This window comes from Pan paniscus, chromosome 12, assembly GCF_029289425.2.
Source record: "Pan paniscus chromosome 12, NHGRI_mPanPan1-v2.0_pri, whole genome shotgun sequence".
Taxonomy (NCBI): Eukaryota; Metazoa; Chordata; class Mammalia; order Primates; family Hominidae; genus Pan; species Pan paniscus.
The window spans coordinates 114884994-114905610 of NC_073261.2; the positions used below are offsets into that span (position 1 = coordinate 114884994).

The 20617-nt window shown below is 50.9% G+C and overlaps 1 protein-coding gene across 9 annotated transcripts in view; it reads right to left on the reverse strand.

The window, feature by feature from the left end:
- Positions 1-2057: 2057 nt before the first annotated feature.
- Positions 2058-20617, reverse strand: part of GREB1 (growth regulating estrogen receptor binding 1) — a 165141-nt gene continuing 146581 nt past the window's right edge. For 8 of the 9 annotated variants that reach the window (XM_063595050.1, XM_034952623.3, XM_055108235.2 and 5 more), the window contains 10 exons: positions 18689-18847; positions 16897-17039; positions 13898-14059; positions 11895-12099; positions 10942-11116; positions 9668-9886; positions 8612-8747; positions 5175-5375; positions 4282-4420; positions 2058-2799 (listed from right to left, as the gene is read on the reverse strand). In XM_063595050.1, the coding sequence (XP_063451120.1) occupies positions 2636-2799; positions 4282-4420; positions 5175-5375; positions 8612-8747; positions 9668-9886; positions 10942-11116; positions 11895-12099; positions 13898-14059; positions 16897-17039; positions 18689-18847 (1703 nt within the window). In that variant the 3' untranslated portion in view covers positions 2058-2635. Of the gene's footprint in view, positions 2800-4281; positions 4421-5174; positions 5376-8611; positions 8748-9667; positions 9887-10941; positions 11117-11894; positions 12100-13897; positions 14060-16896; positions 17040-18688; positions 18848-20617 lie in introns of those variants that run through there. The other variant, XM_055108236.2, reaches the window with a different exon arrangement.

Here is a 20617-nt window from a genome sequence, read left to right on the forward strand (position 1 = left end):
GCCCCAGGTCCCTTCCACTATTTGCAGCCACCGTGAAGCTCAGAGTCCCCCCAAACTTTCTTCACTTGGTGGCAGGCTTCTCTGCACATTCTGAGCTGGTTTCCTCCATATTTGTTCTCCTGCACGTCCAATGCAGTCTGCCTTTTTATCCTCAGGAATTCTGCAACATGTTAATATATTCCACTTTTATGGTTTTATTCTTATTTCTTTTCCAAAACTATCCATTTTAAGCAGCTAGTCCCCAGAGATGACTAGCCACACTACCTTATCTGGAAACAGTGCTATGAATACTCACCAACAAAACAATACATGCATTATAAGTTTTATTTATAAGACTGGAACAGACAAGAATATTAGTTTGAGGGTTTTTTCCAATTTAAATTAACTAATAAAGTGGGGAGAATGACACAAAAGCTGCTATTTACAAAAGACAAGTATATGATTAAAGAAGGTCAGTTTTTATTCCAAAATAGGAATAATGAGATATACAAAGTAATCATTTTATAAACATTGATCTAAATATTTAATACTCACGGACTTTTTTTCTTAGGAAAAAAAGATTGACATCAACTCTTCGGCATCATCTTTTACAATCATTTATTCTTGGATTGTTATCCATTAGAGTGCTTATAAATGTCTAGGATAGATGTGTAAGAATGCATTCTGAGGCCAGGCGCAGTGGCTCATGCCTGTAATCCCAGCACTTTTGGAGGATGAGGTGGGCAGATCACCTGAGGCCAGGAGTTCACAAGACCAGCCTGGCCAACCTGGCGAAACCCCATCTCTACTAAAAAAAAAAAATACAAAAATTAGCTGGGCGTGGTGGTGGGCGCCCATAATCCCAGCTACTCGGGAGGCTGAGGCTGGAGAATCACTTGAACCCAGGAGGCAGAGGTTGCAGTGAGCCGAGATCATTGCACCATTGCACTCCAGCCTGGGCAGCAAGAGTGAAACTCCGTCTCAGAAAAAAAAAAAAGAATGCATTCTGATGATTAAATTGAACTGTCTTTAAACTTTTCCTTCAAGTTATGTGCCACTTCAAAAACAGTGTGGCATTGAGGGTAGGCGAGTGGGAGAAGGGAGACCTGGACTGCAGAGTCCAGAAGCCAGAACTTTGAACTGTGCTTCTAGCTCTTTCCAGCAGTGAGAACTTGGAAAGGTAGACTCTTTGCATCTCAACCTTCTCATCTTTCAAAGGGGATGAATAATTCCAATCACACAAGAAAGGACTGAACAAGATGAACAAGATGATCACTGTCCAGGCGCCGGGCAATGGGTGGCCTCTCAACTGTGGCTTTAAAAACCATTCTGGGGCAGGCACGGTGGCTCACGCCTGTAATCCCAGCACTTTGGGAGGCCGAGGTGGGCGCATCACGAGGTCAGGAGATCGAGACCATCCTGGCTAACATGGTGAAACCCCGTCTCTACTAAAAAATACAAAAAATTAGCCGGGCGTGGTGGTGGGCGCCTGTAGTCCCAGCTACTCGGGAGGCTGAGGCAGGAGAATGGTGAGAACCCGGGAGGCGGAGCTTGCAGTGAGCCGAGATTGCACCACTGCACTCCAGCCTGGGTGACAGAGCTAGAGTCCATCTCAAAAACAAAACAAAACAAAAAAAAAACCATTCTGTCAGTCTGTGAAGGGGTGAGCCCTAAGAAATACATCTCCCTGCCTCCTTCTCTCTTCTGTTCCCACCTCCTCTCTAGTCAAGTGAGATTCTTCCCTGAGGAACCAAACATTAGTAAGAGAAAATGAGCTACTTCAGGAACTGAAAACTAAACTCTAGTAAACTACAGTCATAAGTCTAGTTCTCATCAACTATTTTATATATCACTTTGGTTGTTTCCATTGTTTGTTTCAAGTAAGCAATGTGGTCCTTTCTCCTTTGTAAGGCTAATTTTAGGTCAACCTCTGTTAGCCTTATTTCCTACCCCCCCAACTCCCCCCCAAAAAAACCCTTTTAGTTTTAAAGAAAGCTTCTTTGCATTTTTGCCCTTTCTAAGAGGTAGGGTATTTACCCTATATTATTTTAATAGGATCATATTTGCTCTGAAGTAAATCAATTTGTTTAACTTTATTAAATTTGATGCCTTTGGGCTAGCCTCTGAAACAGCAAACTTATAGGCAATTAAATAATTGTTATTAAAACGATCTACTTATTTTTTCTTGTCTCCAGCCTTTACAGTTAAAATGTTCCTTTGGAATATTGCTTTGTAGGAGGTTACAGGGGAACCTACTTGGCTGAAATCCCATCTACTGAAATACTGGCACTGCTACAAAATAACCCAAGATTCTTTAGAACTAAGAGAAAAAAATCAGGTTTGTCCATGGAAGCACGAGAATGGCAGGACAGGAAGTAAATCTTTGTTCCTCGTGAAATGGGCTTTAAAACAGCCCAGAGCAATGGGCTGGCCCAGAACTTGGGAGTCTCAAGTTTTCATTCTCACCCACTGCGGAGTCTTCCTGGCTCCCAGGACCACGGCCTCGGGGGCCCATGTGTACTAGGAGGGGCTGCACCTGGACAGTCCCTGGGGTCCATTCCAGTCAAACGCCCCACCGTTCCAGGCCTCCCTTTAGCCTCAACAGCATGAGGGCTCTGAGCACTCATCTCTTCCAGAAAACTCGCCGCTGTCTTCCTCAGATGTGTCGTCCCGTCAGAAAAAAGAGCGGCCGGTCTTCCCTGGCATTGGCGGTCTGGAACTCATCGCGCAGCCGGAACTGCCACTCGTCCTCGAGCTCCAGGCGGACGACCGTCTGGCGCAGTGAGCTCCGGTCCTGACAGATGACACACAACGTCGCACCTGCGTGGACAACGGCAGAGGTGTGGGAAGGGAAAAGGTGAGTTTATCCAGAGGAAAGCGGCTGCCCGGATTCTACTTGCAATGACAAGACAGGGTGCTGTTGGGAAGGGCAGAAGCGGCATCCAAGTCGGCCCCTTGCTTCTTTCGGGATGATGTACAATCTTAGCGAGACAGGAGTGTGGCTAGGATGTGGCAGGTGTGCGGGGGAGAAAACACGGAGGCAGAAGGAAAGCTGAGCAGGGACTGAACCGAGGTGCGGAGAGGAAGGAGAGAGGCTGGTGGAATCGCAAACCAAGCATCCTCAGCCCCAGCCGGTAGCTCACATACCCCACCCTACCTACCCCACCTTACAGCTTCATCCCCCTCTTCTGCCACCCATCCAGGCCTGGGGCAGCCCCCACTGTCCCACGTGCCAGCCACAGGAATTCCCCTTCCTCTCAACTCCCAGCACCTGGCCACACCTCAACCCGGTCTCCTCCACACTTTCCCTCTCTGCTCCCTCCCCACCTTTGTGTCCAGTCCTCCCTTTAGATGAAATGTTTCCCAAGGCAGAGACTGCTGTAGAAACCTCTTGATCTTTCCCAAGGCCTTAGATGCTGCTGGTGCTCATTCAGTGCCTGCTAGAGGGGAAGGTCAGAGCCAAGGGCCACCAAGGAAAGCGAAGGTCAGCTAGGGATCTGAGCAGGACTGGAAATGCAGACTGGAAATCGTGTTTTCAAGTCATGCAGAACAAGTGCTTGTCATTCTCAACCAAGCTGGTGCAGACAGGAGGAAGACTGGCGTAAAAGCCAAGGTGGTGTGGCACCTCCCAGGACGAGGAGAAAGACTCGTCTACCAGGAGGAAGAGTGTCAGCAACGACTGGGACACCGATGTGAAGGATTTGGGTTGGAAAAGAACACACATGGCTGGTGCGGTGGCTCACGCCGGTAATCCCAACACTTTGGGAGGCCGAGGCAGGTGGATCACCTGAGGTCGGGAGTTCGAGACCAGCCTGGCCAACATGGCGAAACCCTGTCTCTACTAAAAATAAAAAATTAGCTGGGTGTGGTGGCGGGCACCTGTAATCCCAGATACTCGGGAGGCTGAGGCACGAGAATCACTTGAACCCAGGAGGCAGAAGTTGCAGTGAGCTAAGATCGTGCCACTGCACTCCAGCCAAGGTGACAGAGCGAGACTCCATCTCAAAAACCAGAAAGAAAGAAAGAAAAGAAACACAAAGGCTAAAAAATGTCTGCAATTCATCTAAAAGAAAGGGGGATGTGTCTTGCCTCTACCCCAACAGGTATAGGGGAAAGAGGGCCCCCGGGGATCAAATCCCAGCTCTCTTGCACTTCCCTGGGTGGCTGAGGCAGTCACTTCCCTCTCTGATCCTCAGTTTACCCATGGCCAAATAAGGACTAGGACCAAAGGTCCCCTCCTCAGGGTACCCGGTGACTACAGCCATTGAAGACAAGGTACAGAGTTAAGAGTACAAAAGTTACCTTTCAGAAAATGAAACTTTTTCAAAAAGCTAGCTCCCACAAAAGAGTCACAGAGGTACAGCAGCAGCCCACTGAACAGCAAGTCCGAGCAGCTGATGTTTAAAGAGTGGGGCCTGGAGCTCACATAGCAAACAGAAATCTGAAAAAGAAGAAATCCAAGAGAGGGCACCGTTTTCTATGAAATGCTCAGTAACATTATAATACAGGTTTGCACCTAGTAAATACCAACTGCTTGGTCCAGCTCAAGATTTTTGGGGGGCCAGAGACAATATTTTCATGTTATTTCCAAATCTGTATCTGAAAAATAAATTCTGGAAGTTTTATCCAGATTTATCTAGTCATGAGTTCATCTGAGAATCAGAATATTTAGGCCGAGTGCGGTGGCTCACTCTTGTAATCCCAGCATTTTGGGAGGCCGAGGCGGGTGGATCCCCTGAGGTCAGGAGTTGGAGACCAGCCTGGACAACGTAGTGAAACCCTGTCTCTACTAAAAATACAAAAATTAGCCAGGCGTGGTAGCATGTGCCTGTAATCCCAGCTACTTGGGAGGCTGAGGCAGGAGAATCACTTGAACCCAGGAGGCAGAGACTGCAGTGAGCTGAGATCGTGCCATTGCACTCCAGCCTGGGCGACAAAAGTGAAACTCCATCTCAAAAACAAACAAACAAACAAACAAACAAAAGTTTGGGCATCAGAACTGGGCTGGCTTCCTATCGTCTTACTTCCAGGCAAAGCATCTCAGTTCTCTCAGCTGAATGGCAAAACCTACAAAGTGGGGTCAACCCCGAGACGAAGGAGTTGAGGACTTAGGATTCAGAGTCCCAGATTCCAGCCCATTGGTTCTAGAGATTTCTCTGAATTAGGGGTTCGACAGCACCCCCTCTGAAAGTCACCTGAGATCCCAGGTTCAGGTAACAGTCGACAGACAGCACTGGGTGGTCATGGTTCTTCAGGGACAGCGGGAAGAAGAGGTGGCTGTGGTGCTGCAGGAACTTCTCCAGCAGGAGCTGGGCGGGTGCTGCGAGGAACGTGTGCTTGCTGTCCGGGGCACAGATGTACTGGGCCGGCACGACCGCGGCAGAGTTATCAGACACCTGCACGGGAAGGGGGGTGTCAGGCCACCACTTCCCTGAGGGGCGAGGACCTTCCCATGGCTTCTGGGCTGCAAGGGTGGCCCAGGCATGGGAGCTTGTGTCGCTCAGGGGAATGAACTGAGAACACATACTTCAAGAATAAACTTCTCTGTTGAGAAAGATTAGGTTTTACTCAAAGGAAACATGAAACAGACACGTCAAAACGAACCACCCTAATCAGTAAGAATTATAGACACTGATCATTCCATGCAGGAAACCAGCTTTCTGGTCTAGAGAAAACAAGAGAACCCATGGGTCTGGGGGATGCAAGCCTCTGGAAGTGGCCAGCTCCCCACCAAAGGTCCTGTCCCCATCCCGCCCAGCCCCGGGGCTCTTCCCACCCACAGTCAGCATCCCAGCCACAGGCTCTTGCTCCATCACCAACACGTTTACATCTACGTAAATCAGACTCTCACTGCTTCCCTCCCGTGAGTCCTAGAGAAAAGTCTGGAACTTTCCCATAGCTGGGAAGGCCTGCCTACTTCCTCAGCTCCTCTCCGCCACCCTCCTCCCCTTCCTCCATACCGACCTCCTCGCTCCTACCCTTCTGCACCTTCACCCACTGAAGGCATCCTGTCCCTGCCCCTGCCTCTGCCCCTGCCCATGCTCCTGCCTCTGTCCCTGCCCATGTCCCTGCCCCTGCCTCTGTCCCTGCCCGTGCCCATGTCCCTGCGCCTGCCTCTGTCCCTGCCCCTGCCCGTGCCCCTGCCCCTGCCCCTGCCTCTGTCCCTGCCCATGTCCCTGCCCCTACCTCTGTCCCTGCTCATGTCCCTGCCCCTGCCTCTGTCCCTGCCCCTGCCCGTGCCCCTGCCCCTGCCTCTGTCCCTGCCCATGTCCCTGCCCCTGCCTCTGCCCCTGCCTCTGTCCCTGCCTCTGCCTCTGTCCCTGCCTCTGCCCATGTCCCTGCCCCTGCCTCTGTCCCTGCCTCTGCCTCTGCCCCTGCCTCTGCCCTTGCCTGTGCCCCTGCCTCTGTCCCTGCCCCTGCCTCTGCCCCTGCCCATGCTCCTGCCTCTGTCCCTGCCCATGTCCCTGCCCCTGCCTCTGTCCCTGCCCGTGCCCATGTCCCTGCGCCTGCCTCTGTCCCTGCCCCTGCCCGTGCCCCTGCCCCTGCCTCTGTCCCTGCCCATGTCCCTGCCCCTACCTCTGTCCCTGCTCATGTCCCTGCCCCTGCCTCTGCCCCTGCCTCTGTCCCTGCCTCTGCCTCTGTCCCTGCCTCTGCCCATGTCCCTGCCCCTGCCTCTGTCCCTGCCTCTGCCTCTGCCCCTGCCCCTGCCCTTGCCTGTGCCCCTGCCTCTGTCCCTGCCCCTGCCTCTGCCCAAGTCCCTGTCCATGCCCCTGCCTGTGCCTCTGCCCATGTCCCTGCCTCTGCCCCTGCCTCTGCCCATGTCCCTGCCTCTGCCCCTGCCCCTGCCTCTGTCCCTGCCCCTGCCTCTGTCCCTGCCTCTGCCCATGTCCCTGCCTCTGTCCCTGCCCCTGTCCCTGCCCCTGCCTCTGCCCCTGCCCCTGCCTCTGCCCATTTCTCTGCCTCTGCCCCTGCCCCTGCCTCTGTCCCTGCCCCTGCCTCTGTCCCTACCTCTGCCCATGCCCCTGCCTCTGTCCCTGCCCCTGCCTCTGTCCCTGCCTCTGCCCCTGCCCCTGCCTCTGTCCCTGCCCCTGCCCATACCCCTGCCTCTGTCCCTGCCCCTGCCTCTGCCCCTGCCTCTACCTATGTCCCTGGCTCTGTCCCTGCCCCTGCCTCTGTCCTTGCCTCTGCCCCTGCCTCTGCCCATGTCCCTGCCTCTGTCCCTGCCCCTGCCTCTGTCCCTGCCTCTGCCCCTGCCCATGCCCGTGCCCCTGCCCTTGCCCCTGCCCATGCCCTTACCCCTGCCCTTGCCCCTGCCTGGGCACGTGGCTCACTCTCTTCCTCCAGGTCTCCTTTAACATCACTTCCCTGGGGACTCCCACAGACTCAGGTCTCCCCGCGACACACACTTCACCTTTGTGGTGCTTCTCCCGATGGTCCTTAACTAGCCATGTGTCTAACATCTGCCCCAGCTGCTGGGCTGTGTACTCCTGAGCATGGGGATTGGCGGCTCACTAAATATTTAGTGAATAAATGAAAACAATGCAGTGATTTCACTCACATGAAAGATTGTAAGACATGACTAGCTTTCTTATGCATAACCAATATGCAATCAAACATAATAGAAAATTAAGATTATGTTTCAATAATAAAGATAAAATACCTAAGAGTTTAAAAATGACACTGAAGGACACAAAAGAAAAGTTCGTTTTAAAGCCACATCTGGCCCTTTGGTGGAGACCTGGTAAAGGTGTCTGTTCTACCTGATTAAACAACAAACCTCACACAATCGTAAGATCTCAATGATGCTGTAAGTGGGGGCCTTTATTTAAAGGTCTTGTTACTTTGCAAGAACAATGAGGAGAGGCCCCCAACTCCCGGAAAAGGGGCAATCCCTGACTCTGGGGGTCAGTGGAGATGGAGCTGGTGTCCCAATTCAGACCCAGCCCACCTCAGCGTAGCTAACGCCATCAGGAGTTTACAGAGACAAGGAGGGATAGAGGCTGGGAAAGGCAGCTGGTGGCATTAGGGCAGGATCAAGACAGACAGAAGTGACAGAGAAAGGGGCTCTGGCCCACGGGACTGGGGAGAACTTCAGGCAGAGACACACCTGCTGCATTGCTTCCTGGAAGACACAGAGCTATCAAGACTTGCTGTGATTTTACGTCTTAATTCCCCAGGCCTGCTCAGCTGGAACACACATAATCATACCAGGTCTCTCCCCACCCCGAGGCTGCCCAGTGGACACACAGTATGACTATGGGGCCAGCCTGCAGAGCCATTCAAATAGTTATGCAACCAGGCACCATCCCAGGGGCCCAAGGAAGAGCGTGGCCTGAGACCTCACCCAGCTGGGGCAGGTGAGAACACACAGGAAGGCTTGGTTGTAGCCTTGCACCCAGAGGAAGCTTGCAGGATACTGGTTAATGTCAGAGGTAGAAGAGAGACCCCATGGACCCTGTCATTTCCCAGGGCTCAATGCCGATTAAAAACCTTTACTGACCCCACCCAGTAGGGCCCTGCCCCATGCGCTTGAAAGAGACATGGCCTCCCTCGATGGCTCCTACCCTCAGTGTGTGTGCCAGGGCGGCCCAGGCGGTGGACATAGAGGCCTGCCCAGCAGCGAGGAGCTCACCTTGGATGTGATGTGGAAGGACCTGTGGCCGCCCACCACGATCTGCTTCTTCATCACGCTGAAGCGGTTGAACCTGCAGAGCAGGAGGCCGGCGCTGTGCACCCGCAGGTTGAAGTCTACATCGTCACACAGGAACCTACTCAAGGCCAGAGGAGGGGTGGGTCTGATGGGGCACAGCTCACACCCTCCGTCACTGCCCCCAGCACCTAGAGTGTGGGTCCCCATTGTAGGGGGCTATGAAGGTGGAGTGGGCTTCATTCTTGCCTCAAGACCTTCCTTACTCTAGGGGAAATATGAGGCAAAACAGACAAGGAAAACCCACAGGACAGACAGGGCCATCTCTGCACAGGAAAGGCAGTGTGTACCTCATGCTTGAACCACAAAAGCACTGCCCGTGGTGACCAGAGGCCAAGGGCCAAGTGCACGTGAGAAACGTTACCAACACGACCTCACGCATCGGTGAAAAAGAAAGCAACAAAAAACCTCCCAGGGTAAAAACATGAGCTGCTTTTTACAGCTAAGAAGAATAGGGCTTGGAGGTGAGTGGCCTGCCTGCGCTGCAAAGCTAATACGCAGCAGAACCCCGGTTCCTGGAGGCGCAGTCAGTCTGGCTCCAAAACCCACCCTCTTTGAGAGGCTGACGCAGGCTGTGGCCCACTGCCCAGTAGAGAGGTACTCCGTGAACACTGAGCAATTGAATCCTCTGGAGATGTGAGCACTTCTGCGACTAGATATGTACAGAAACCTACGGAAATTATCATTTTCTTCAGGGCTAAAGCTCCTAAAAAGCAATGTATTGGGAGAATGAACCAAAAAGGCAAGAAAAACACACAGTCCAATATAACTCACTCAATAAAGCATCATGAGAATTGGTGAATGAAGCTGAATGATCTGCGAATACTCAAAATTATTCAGCACTAAAAAAACTGGGACAACGGAGAGCAAGGCCAGGTCAGTGCTCACAGTCAGGACGCCTCTGCAGCCCCAGGCTGCCCTCACTCAGGACTCTGCGCCCCCAGGGCTGCCGCCTCCTCTGCCCCAGGTGCAGGAGCTCACCGGTTCTGGTTGTACTGCACGTTCTGGGTCAGGTCCACGTTCAGGATGATGAAGTTGTGCACGTGGCAGCGGGAGAAGGGCTCTTGCACCTCGCTGGCCCGGGTCTTGCTGGACCACTTCCGCAGGCCCAGCAGGGCGTAGTGCATGATGTTGGGGGCCGCCTCGATGTGCTGCATGATGTGCTTCAAAGACACGTTCCTTTCCGACCAGGAGAACTCCCTGCTCCAAGGAGGGAGAGTGAGTCCCTAGGCTGACACACGAGCAGCAGCAAGGTCCTTGGGACCAGGCAGTGTGGCACCGGCTCTCAGACTGCCGTGAACACCTGGACGGGCCGGTGCCCCGCACAGCCCCCCGGGGCCAGGCACCCTGCTGGGCGCTTCCCACGGGCGCTCATTTCTGCTATGTGCTGAACACATTTGCAGACCATAATTTAGTCAATTCCCACAACAACCCCATGGCATAGGTATTAATCGCAGACGAGGAAACTGGAACCCAACATGATTTAGCCATTTGCCTAAAGCCACACAGCAAATAAAAATAAAGCTAGGAGTCAGCAGTCAGGCTAGTGAGGAGGGGTGGGGCTGGGGCAGCAGGAAGGGAGTTTCTTGGGGGGCAGCAATGTCCCTTTCTTAATATCGGAGTAGGTTAAATGAATGTGCTCAGCTTGGGAAAAGTTCTGTATATGTATTATACTTTCTTTTTTGTCTATATGTTATACTAAATGGATAGTGTGCTTTTCTGCATTATACTTCAATAACAATTTTTTTCTTTTTTTTTTTGTTTTAGACGGAGTCTCGCTCTGTCTCCCAGGCTGGAGTGCAGTGGCGCCATCTCCACTTACTACAAGCTCCGCCTCCCAGGTTCACGCCATGCTTCTGCCTCAGCCTCCCAAGTAGCTGGGACTACAGGCGCCCGCCACCACGCCCGGCTAATTTTTTTTGTATTTTTAGTAGAGACAGGGTTCCACCGTGTTAGCCAGGATGGTCTCGATCTCCTGACCTCGTGATCCCCCCGCCTCAGCCTCCCAAAGTGCTGGGATTACAGGCATGAGCCACTGCGCCCGGCCCAATAACAATTTTTTAAAATTAAAAGCAAGCCAGGCTTGGCACATGAGCTCACTTTTACCACACCCAGGACTCTGGGAACCACAACCACCCCTTCTACTATGAGAGGCCCTCCGGTCTTCCAGGGGTGGGCACATTCCTCATACAAAGAGGGCACACTCGGTCATCATTCATAGGGTGGCAGGAGGTGGTGCTCTCAGGTTACCTCACCTGCTTCTCTCCCCAGCAGAGTTGACATCCACCACGTTCCACATCACGCAGGAGTCATCAGAGATCACAATGAAAGGCCAGATGTCCTGCGGCTTGATTCCCAGCTCCTCCTGCCGGTTCCGCTCGAGCTCCAGGTTATGGTAGGACAGCTCCTTGATGAGGAAGTGAGCGGCACCTGCAGTGGGCAAAGCAACTGGACTCAGGACTGACCTGCACCCACACCCACAGCAGACAGACCCCAGGCAGACCTGCTGTCGGGGCCGCCCAGACAAGCCAGCTCCGACCTTCCTGACATGAATCACCTGTCACAAAACACGGCCCATGGGCTAGGGAGAGAAAACTACAGGGAGGAAAACACTCCTCTCCAGGTGGAACACAAATTTGCTTTCTTATGCTTTCTTCTCTAACCATTGAAAATATCAATTTGGCCAGGCGCAGTGCAGTGGCTCACGCCTATAATCCCAGCAGTTTGGGGGGCCGAGGCAGGCCAGTCACCTGAGGTCAGGAGTTTAAGACCAGCCTGGCCAACATGGTGAAACCCCGTCTCTACAAAAAAGCAAAAATTAGCCAGGCGTCATGGCTGGTGCCTGTAATTCCAGCTACTTGGGCAGCTGAGGCGGGAGAATCGCTTGAACCCGTAAGACAAAGGCTGCAGTGAGTCGAGATCATGCCGTTGCACTCCAGCCTGGATGACAGAACGAGACTCCATCTCAAAAAAAAAAAAAAGAAGAGAAAGAAAGAAAGAAAGAAAATATCGATTAAATGGATAACCAAACACTGGGTGCAGGTAGCGGGGAAAGACTGCATAAAAGAGTCAAACAAAATGAAAATAGCTTTAAAAGTCCAAAAGTAAAAGGCCTGATGTCACATGTTTAACTTTTGTCTCTAGAATACTCTCGCAAGTGTTCGTTCACAGGTGTTTGACTGAGTAGATGATGTTAAAGGACACTCACCAACTCCAGCGCTGTTGAAGATACTGGGGAGCACCAGCATGATGTGGTTGGGCCAATACTTCTTATAAATTGCCATCTCGTATTCCTTGACAACCAGCACGTGCAAATGGCTGGCACCGTCCATTGCGTGGTACAGATTAAAGAGCCCATGTTCGTGACGGCCGGTGGTTGGAGTGAATGTCGGACTTTTTATATATTCATGGCTCTGCAAAGTACAGGTATCATGAGGTAGAGTGTTTGTAAATGTGGCTGCAATTATTCCCTTGACATGTGACTTTGCAGCATTTTCCATCAAAGAATGATGACCATTCCTATACTGCTGGAATTTTCAGCCTTGTGACTTGCTTTTACCAGTAAAGGGGAGGAAAAATGGCCTTGTGCCAGTCCTGGGCATAGCCTCAAGAGGACTTAATGTTCCACGCCCTCTCAGAACTCTCCCATGCACAAGCCCGGGCTAGCCTGCTGGACGATGAGAGACCACATGGAGGAGAGCTGAACAGCCCAGCTGAGGCCACCAGCCAGCCCGCAGACAACCTGCTGGCTCACTATCGACACGAGTGAGTGAGTACAATGGAGCCCAGAAAATCATCCGGCTGAACCAAGCCCAAACTGCTAGCCCACAGATCCCAAAGCTAATGCTTATTTGGGAATAGTTAGGCAACGGAAATTAACTGGCATATAGCAATTAACCAAATTCATTACCCTCTCATATTAGAATCTAATATTGTGCCCAGAGCACACATTATTCTTGTATGTCTTTAATTTTCCATGCAAATGAACACACAACACCCCCCAATCACTGCCCCATAGAGCTTAGCTATCCACTAGGGTTGTTATATCTTTTATGTAAATAACTGTTTTCTTCAACTCCTTCTTTAACAATAAGTTCAACTGGCAGAGCTAGGCCTTCTGCTCCCTCTGAATTCCTCAGAGCACCTGCCACAACACTGTGCATGCAGCTGGTGCTCATGGCCAGCTCCGCCAGGAAGGCTGGAAGGTGAGTGGAGTGGTGGAGAAACACCAGCTCTCATATTTCACCCCTGGAATTTCACCGCAACACCCAACCCCAGCCCGTGAGGTAGGAGGTACCTAACAATGAAGTCCTCTTGGGTACATTACAAATATTTTCATTGCTTAATAACAGGCTGCCAGGTCTGAAAGGCCAGGGGCAACTCCACAGGTGCCTAGCACTCTGGAGAAGGAAAAGCAGCTTCTCCACATGGCCTGCCTTGAGCGGGGCTGGTTAAAGAGCAGCCAACTGACTCTGAGGTGATCAGGTGAGCACTGTCAAACCAAAAGCTCTACAAGGAGCATCTCTGTAAGAATGGTGAGAGACAATGGAACATTCAGAACAATCTCTTCAAAAGATAAAGGAAATGTGTCTTTTAGAGAGACACACTGAAATATCTATATCTATAGGTATAAATATGTATAGATAGATGACATGATTTGAGGTCTGGGATTTACTTCCAAACAAAACAGGAAGGCAGAAGAGGAGAGAGGGACGGATGAAACAAGGCTGGCCATGAGTTAGCAATTGCTGGAGTTGGTAATGGGCCCTAGGGATTCACTGTGCTGTCCTATCTACCTAAGCCTAGGCAAAATGTTACCTGGCAGAGCATTCAAGAAAAGACAGGGAGGGGATGAACATCTACCCAGCTCCTGTTATCTTCCGGGCACGGAAGATAGGGCCTTTCATCAGTTATTCCAAACAGTTCTCAACACAAGCTTTTGCAAGTTGCTACTGTCCAACGTAACAATGAGGAAACCAAGGCTTGCAGATATTAAGTGACATGTTCAAATAACAAAAGTAGTAAATGGTAGAGCAAGGCTGAGGCTTGAATTGGAGTGACTCCAGAGCCCGTGCGCGACACCAGCCTCCTCCAAGTTCAGTCCCTGTATCGGTGTCTGCACTCCCTCACAGGAAGCTCTGTCTCTAGCCCCCGGCTCAGTCCCCAGTTGAAGCCACTTGGATCTGTCCCACTAGGTCTCTGAGCCAGTACCTTGTCTGTCACGAGGGGCAGTCGCATGCTCTCCAGCTGGCCTCCAGGTTGGCTGAAGACAAAGTGGTGCTCCTTGGACTTGGGGATGATGAAGTGCAGCTGGATCTCCTCTCCTAGCATGGAGTAAGAGAAGGCAAAGGCGTGCAGGGTGGACTCATACAGCTGGGGTGTGGGGGAAAGGACAGAGCTTGCCGTCAGAGTCCGGCCTGCTTCCCAGAAGACCCCAGGCCCACTCTGCTGTGACAACGTGCAGCTCACAGTCACCACTTCCCTACAGCACAAGAAACCCACAGGGTGACTCCAGTGCAAAGTGCAGACACCCAGGTCTGTTGACAGGGCAAGCACGCCCGAGGCCACACACCCACGACGAGAGCCTGCTCCCATCCTCAGTCCGCATGGGGCCTCACCCAGCTGTGCCAAGCAGGCATCAAGCTTTCTGGTCCCCATGGCTTTGAACCTGACCAGAGCCCTGTTCTGGGTCACCAACTCAAGCATTCATGCTACAGAGCTCATTTTTAATTCTAATAAATGTATTTCTCCATCACAGTTACATGCAATCGCATATTAACACTAGCTGCATATGCTTGGACACTCCTATAACACGGCTCGCCGGGCACCGTTCTGTCCTGTGTGCTGCGATTAACAATCCTACAAAGCAGTACTGTCATCATCCCCATTTTACAGATGTGAAAACTGACATTCAGAGACCCTGGGCTCTGTCACCAAGTCACCAAGTCTGGCTGCGCCCTTAGTCACCTCCTCCAGCCTCCACTTCCTAGGAGCCTCACACCCCACATCTGTGCACGTGCTGCTCTGGGTGTGACCTCCAGCGCAGCTTTGCCCTCAGCTTGAACGTCCTCTTAGGACCCCACCGACCCACGGCTCTTCCTACTGAGATCCCCTCCTAGCATGTGCTATGCATGCATCCCAGGGTCTGCAGGGAAGGAGGCAGACGAGCACACACTGCTTTAATCTCTGCCATGGCTCTTCGAGACCCACAGAGCCCTTTCTTTGGGAGCAGAGATGAGGGAGAAAGGGATTTTGACTGGGGGAGGCAGTTAAGGAGGACACACTGAGGCAGTTTCATAAAAAAAGGTCAAGGGAGCCTTGGCAGGCAAAGGAAGAGAAAACAGAACGAGCAGGTGCAGGCCACATGGAGAGGGCAGCCAGGGGGCCACGCGGCCTCTGCACCCGCACCAGCTGGTTTCAAGCCCCCTCACCGTCCCAGGCATGCTCCTCTTCCACTGTGGCCCCCAGACCTGCGCACCCCTGAGAACACAGGCCAGGCACAGCCCAGCCGGCTGCCTCTCCTCCTCCTCTGCACTCTGGTGTCTGTTGATGCAGCCCGAGGTCCTGATGGCACCACCCACTCCTGACACTGACAGGGATGAGTAGGGACTGACACCCTTCAGTCCCTTTCAGTTCCCTACATTTCAAACTCAAGGACGTGTTTTCATGTATGTTTTTGTTTGCCTTAAAAGAAAAACTACATCTCCAAGAAACAAAATGTTAGGAGAGTTTATCTGGAACAAATGGGATTACTGATTATTTTGACCCTTAAAAAATTGCTCATATGTTCTTTCTTTCATCTACAGTACAATTGCACACTCAAACAATGAGTGCTGCGTCCCCGGCAGCCAAGCTCAAGGCCAGGCAGACAGGGGCTGTTTCCCTCTGTAAAGAGGGAAAGAGAGGCCAGTGCTCTTGCCTCAGGCCTTTCTGAAAGCAGCCCAGGACATCAGCTACCCTACATGCCTCTGCTCCCCAGCCAGGCATCTGACTAGCTCCCACCAACTCTGGCTCTCTCCCTCTACCCCTCTCTCCCTTGCTCGGGTCTGAAATGAAAAGAAATATTCAATGTAAAATAAATCCTCTGCCCTGTTTATAAATAACCAGCCTCACAGGCCCTCCATACACCTCCATGGGACTAAGAGACCAGTCTAAACACAGCTCTGCCCACACTGGGCTCCACTTGGAGTTCCCGCTGAGAGAGTCCTCGTTCCTCCCCACAGTGCCCACCAGGCATTTTGTGGTCTGGCCTCTGCCTGCCCTCCGAGTTTCGTGGCTGAGTGTACCCACCCCAAAGTCTGGGTTCCAGAAACACCCAACCCACATCACTTCCCATCCCCCGGAAACCCCACCTCCCCTCTCCCACACATGCTGTCCCTCTCCCTTCATCTTATTAATTCTTGGCACCTTGGCAAATTCTTATTAATTCTTCCAAATCTTCTCTCTTTCGCTCCCGACCCAAACAGGATCCTCATTTACAGGGACAATGAAATTTTAGTGTGAAGTAAATAGGACACTAGACAGGACAGCTCCCATCCAGCGCACCTTGGGTGGCTTGCAGGTGTGGCTTCAGGTGACCCACCAGGGCCTGAGGCAGCCAGAGCCCTGGGTCAGGAGCCTTATCCATTTCTATGTGTCCAGGATAAATATTTTCTATTGCATAAAAGGTTGGGAGAGACTGATATATAAAAAGTGCCTAGGCACATTGCCTGGCATGCAGTAGGTGCTCAATAAATGCAAATTCCTCCTCTTATCAATGGATTTCTGTGCCTCAACCATAGTACTCCTTTTGCCTGCTTCATATCGTTAGGTTTTGCTTATGTGCACATCTCCCTTCTAGACTGAGCATGGAGGATGGGGACAGAGTTGATTCAGCTCTGCACCCCCAGTGCCTGGTACAGAATAAGCACCTGGTGAGCATCTTTTGCATTGGACTAACTTCTGAAAGCACTGGGACCTAAAGATGACGACCACCTCCACGGTCGGGTAACTTGGCCACTGATAAACAAACAACCCCAGGAGAACCGTGGTGCTCTAGTTCCAGCAATCATTTCACAGACAATTGAAGGGAACAGAGGATGCAAGCAGACCAGGAAGCCAGGGCTTCCAGAACTCTCTATCTCCCACTCTGGAATGAAAGCATGAGAGAGCAGGGGAACGGACAATGTGAGCCAAGGTGAAATGCCTGGTGGGGAACTGCTGGGGCTTACCTGGTAGCGGGGGTGGAAGCCCATGTACTGGTGGCACTGCTCACAGTGGTGGTAAGTGTTGTACGCTGCGTACTTGGACAGTCTCATCCGTGCCGTCTGACGCCGCACATAAAGGTCCTCCGGCTTCCGGGACATCCCTCTGTCTGCACCAAATTCCCCAGGATTAAAAAGCAGCAGGGAGCAAAGCAAACATTATCCCCTGCCTGCTCAAACAGAAACCAAAAATGCTCAAAATGACCAGACAACAGGATTCTGTCTGGTTGGGGAGGACTGCCTCTCACCTCCCTGGGCCCTGACGTGACAGCTGGTCAAAGGAGACAACGAAGGACCACAGAGTGTCAGTGGAATAAACTAATTAAGGCACTGTCCATATCATGTCTTACTGTAGACTAAAAATATTTCATCAGCACCTATGTAAAGATCTGCTATACAACAATTTAAATCGATTGCCAACTTAACATGCCAGCTCTGAATGCAGATGAACTGCCCCTTGTTTCTCTGTTTTTGTTTGTTTTTTGGAGACAAGGTCTTGCTCTGTCGCTCAGGCTGGAGTACAGTGGCACAATCTCAGCTCACTGAAACCTCCACCTCGCAGGTTCAAGTGATTGTCCTGCCTCAGTCTCCTGAGTAGCTGGGATTACAGGTGCACGCCACCACACCTGGCTAATTTTTGCATTTTTTGTAGAGATGGGGTTTTGCCATGTTAGCCAGGCTGGTCTTGAACTCCTGACCTCAGGTGATCCACCCACCTCAGCCTCCCAAAGTGCTGAGATTACAGGCGTGAGCCACCACACCCGGCCCCTGCTTGTTTTTCAAACGACCTTGCCGATTAAGATTTTCACACTCAGCCTTCATTAGAGACTGGCCTACGAGAAGGATCCTCAGTGCAAGGGATCTATTCTGAGTGCAAGGACAATAAAGTTGTTGGTTTGAAATGGAGACTGGTGGGTCACTGATATGGCTTGTCTGTGTCCCCACCCAAATCCACCTTGAATTGTAGCTCCCATAATTCTTACGTGTTGTGGGAGGGACCTGATGGGAGATAACTGAATCATGGGGCACAGTTTCCCTAACACTGTTCTCATGGTACTGAATCATTTTCACGAGATGCAATGGTTTTCTAAGGGGTTTCCCCTTTTGCTGGGCTCTCACTCTCTCTTGCCTGCTGCTATATAAGATGTGCCTTTCACCTTCCACCACGATTGTGAAGCCTCCCCAGCCACGTGGAACTGTGAGTCGATGAAGCCTCTTTTTCTTTATAAATTACCCAGTCTCAGGTATGTCTTTATCAGCAGCGTGAAACGGACTAACACAGTCATTTCCTTTCTCACGGCATTTACCAAATTTTTCTAGTCTAAGTTTATAATCGCAATGGCCCCGGTACACTGCAGCGCCAGCACACCATGGATGTTGGGGATCCCTGAGGGAGGGAAAAATCAAGACACTGGGGGAGGAGAGGTGAACACGTGTACTCGTTTTGATAATTCCAAATTAATAAGTAAACATACATGTCTTTTATCCTCTATTAACCACAGCCTTCAGAATATTCCAATGGTGACAAATCAGCAAGGGTGTCGTCATTGTCACTTAGCACTTCCTGAGCAACTCTTCAATTCACAGGTTTTGCATTCCTCCCTTCCTTATACAGGGAGGTGGTGACCTCAGTTCTGTACTAGGTATGGCAGGTTAATTCATCACCACCTGATTTCATGCCTAACAAAATCCAGCTCATCCCTTTAAGAGGCTGTGCCCATGCACTCTGGAAGGTGAAACGAGAGATTCAAAGTCTGACCTTCACTCTTTATACCCTGATAGTGCGAACAAATCAGGCTGGCATCTTCATACTTCGGGTCGTGAATGATGTAGTCAAAGGGCAACTTCTTGAACAGCTCCAGGTCTGGCCAGGGGTCGCTAAGCTGGAGATAATGCCAGTCAGATTCTTCTCTGAGGTCTACAAGATTGGTAGAAACATAGATGTGACAAAATAGGAAGTGAAAATGATTTACAGTCATGCGTCGCTAAACAACACAGAATACGTTCTGAGAAATGCGACATCAGGCGATTCTGTCACTGTGCTAACATCCTAGAGTGCACTTACACACACCTACACGGCACAGCCTGCTACACACTAGGATGTGTGGTGTAGCCTACTGGTCTTGGGCTACTAACCTGTGAGCACGGGTGTCCAATCTTTTGGATTCCCTGGGCCACACTGGAAGAATTGTCTTGGGCCACACATAAAATACACTAACACTAATGGTAGCTGTTGAGCTTAAAAAAAAAATTGCAAAAATAATCTCGTAATGTTTTCAGAAAGTTTACAAATTTATGTTGGGCCGCATTCAAAGCTGTCCTGGGCCACATGCAGCCTGTGGGTTGGATAAGCTTGCTATATACAGCACGTTATTGCACTAAATACTGCAGGTAATTGTAACACAATGTGAAACATTTGTGTATCTTGGCCGGGCGTGGTGGCTCATGCCTGTAATCCCAGCACTTTGGGAGGCCGAGGCAGGTGGATCACCTAGGGTCAGGAGTTCGAGACCAGTCTGGCCAACACGGTAAAACCCCGTATCTACTAAAAATACAAAAATCAGCCGGGCATGGTGGCGGGCGCCTGTAAATCCCAGCTACTCGGGAGGCTGAGGCAGGAGAATGACTTGAACCCAGGAGGCGGAGGTTGCAGTGAGCTGAGATCTCGCCATTGCACTCCAGCCTGGGTGACAAGCGCAAAACTCCATCTCAAAAAAAAAAAAAAAAAAGAATTTGTGTATCTAAACATAGAAAAGGCATGGGGGAAATATGGTATAAAAAATGTAAAACGGTGCACTGTACCGGGCACCCACCATGCACGGGGCTTGCAGGACTGGCAGTTGTTCCGGGTGAGTCAGTGAGTAAGCGGTGAGCAAATGTGAAGGCCTGGGACATGGCCGTGCACTACTGGAGACTTGACACTCTCCTCTTAGGATACACTCGATTTATAAACGATATTTTTCTTTCTTCATTAATAAGTTAACCTTAGCTTACTATAACTTTTTTACTTTATAACCTTTTAAACTCTTTGACTCTTTTGTAATAACACTTAGCTTAAAACAAACACATTGTGCAACTGATCAAAAATGTCTTCTTTCTTGATATCCTTATGCTATGAGCTTAATATTTTAATTTTTCTACTTTTATTTGTTTTTGTTGTTTTTTTCTTGAGACAGAGTCTCGCTCTGTCACCCAGGCTGGAGTGTCACTCCAGGATGGAGTGGCACCATCTCAGCTCACTGCAATCTCCGCCTCCCGGGTTCAAGCGACTCTCCTGCCTCAGGCTGGAGTAGCTGAAATTACAGGCGCGTGCCACCACATCCAGCTAATTTTTGTACTTTTAGTAGAGACGAGGTTTCACCATGTTCGCCAGACTGGTCTCAAACTCCTGGCCTCAAGTGATCCACCCACCTCGGCCCCACAAAGTGCTGGGATTACAGGCGTGAGCCACCATGCCTGGCCCTACTTTTAAAACTTTTTGTTAAAACTAAGACAGACACACACACACTCGCCCAGCCTTTACAGCATCAGGATCATCAATATCACTGTCTTCCACCTCCACATCTTGTCCCACTAGAAGGTCTTCAGGGGCAGCAACACTCATGGAGCTGTCATCTCCTATGAGAACAATGCCTCCTTCTGAAGCATCTCCTGAAGGACCTGCCCGAGGCTGTTCTACAGTTAACTG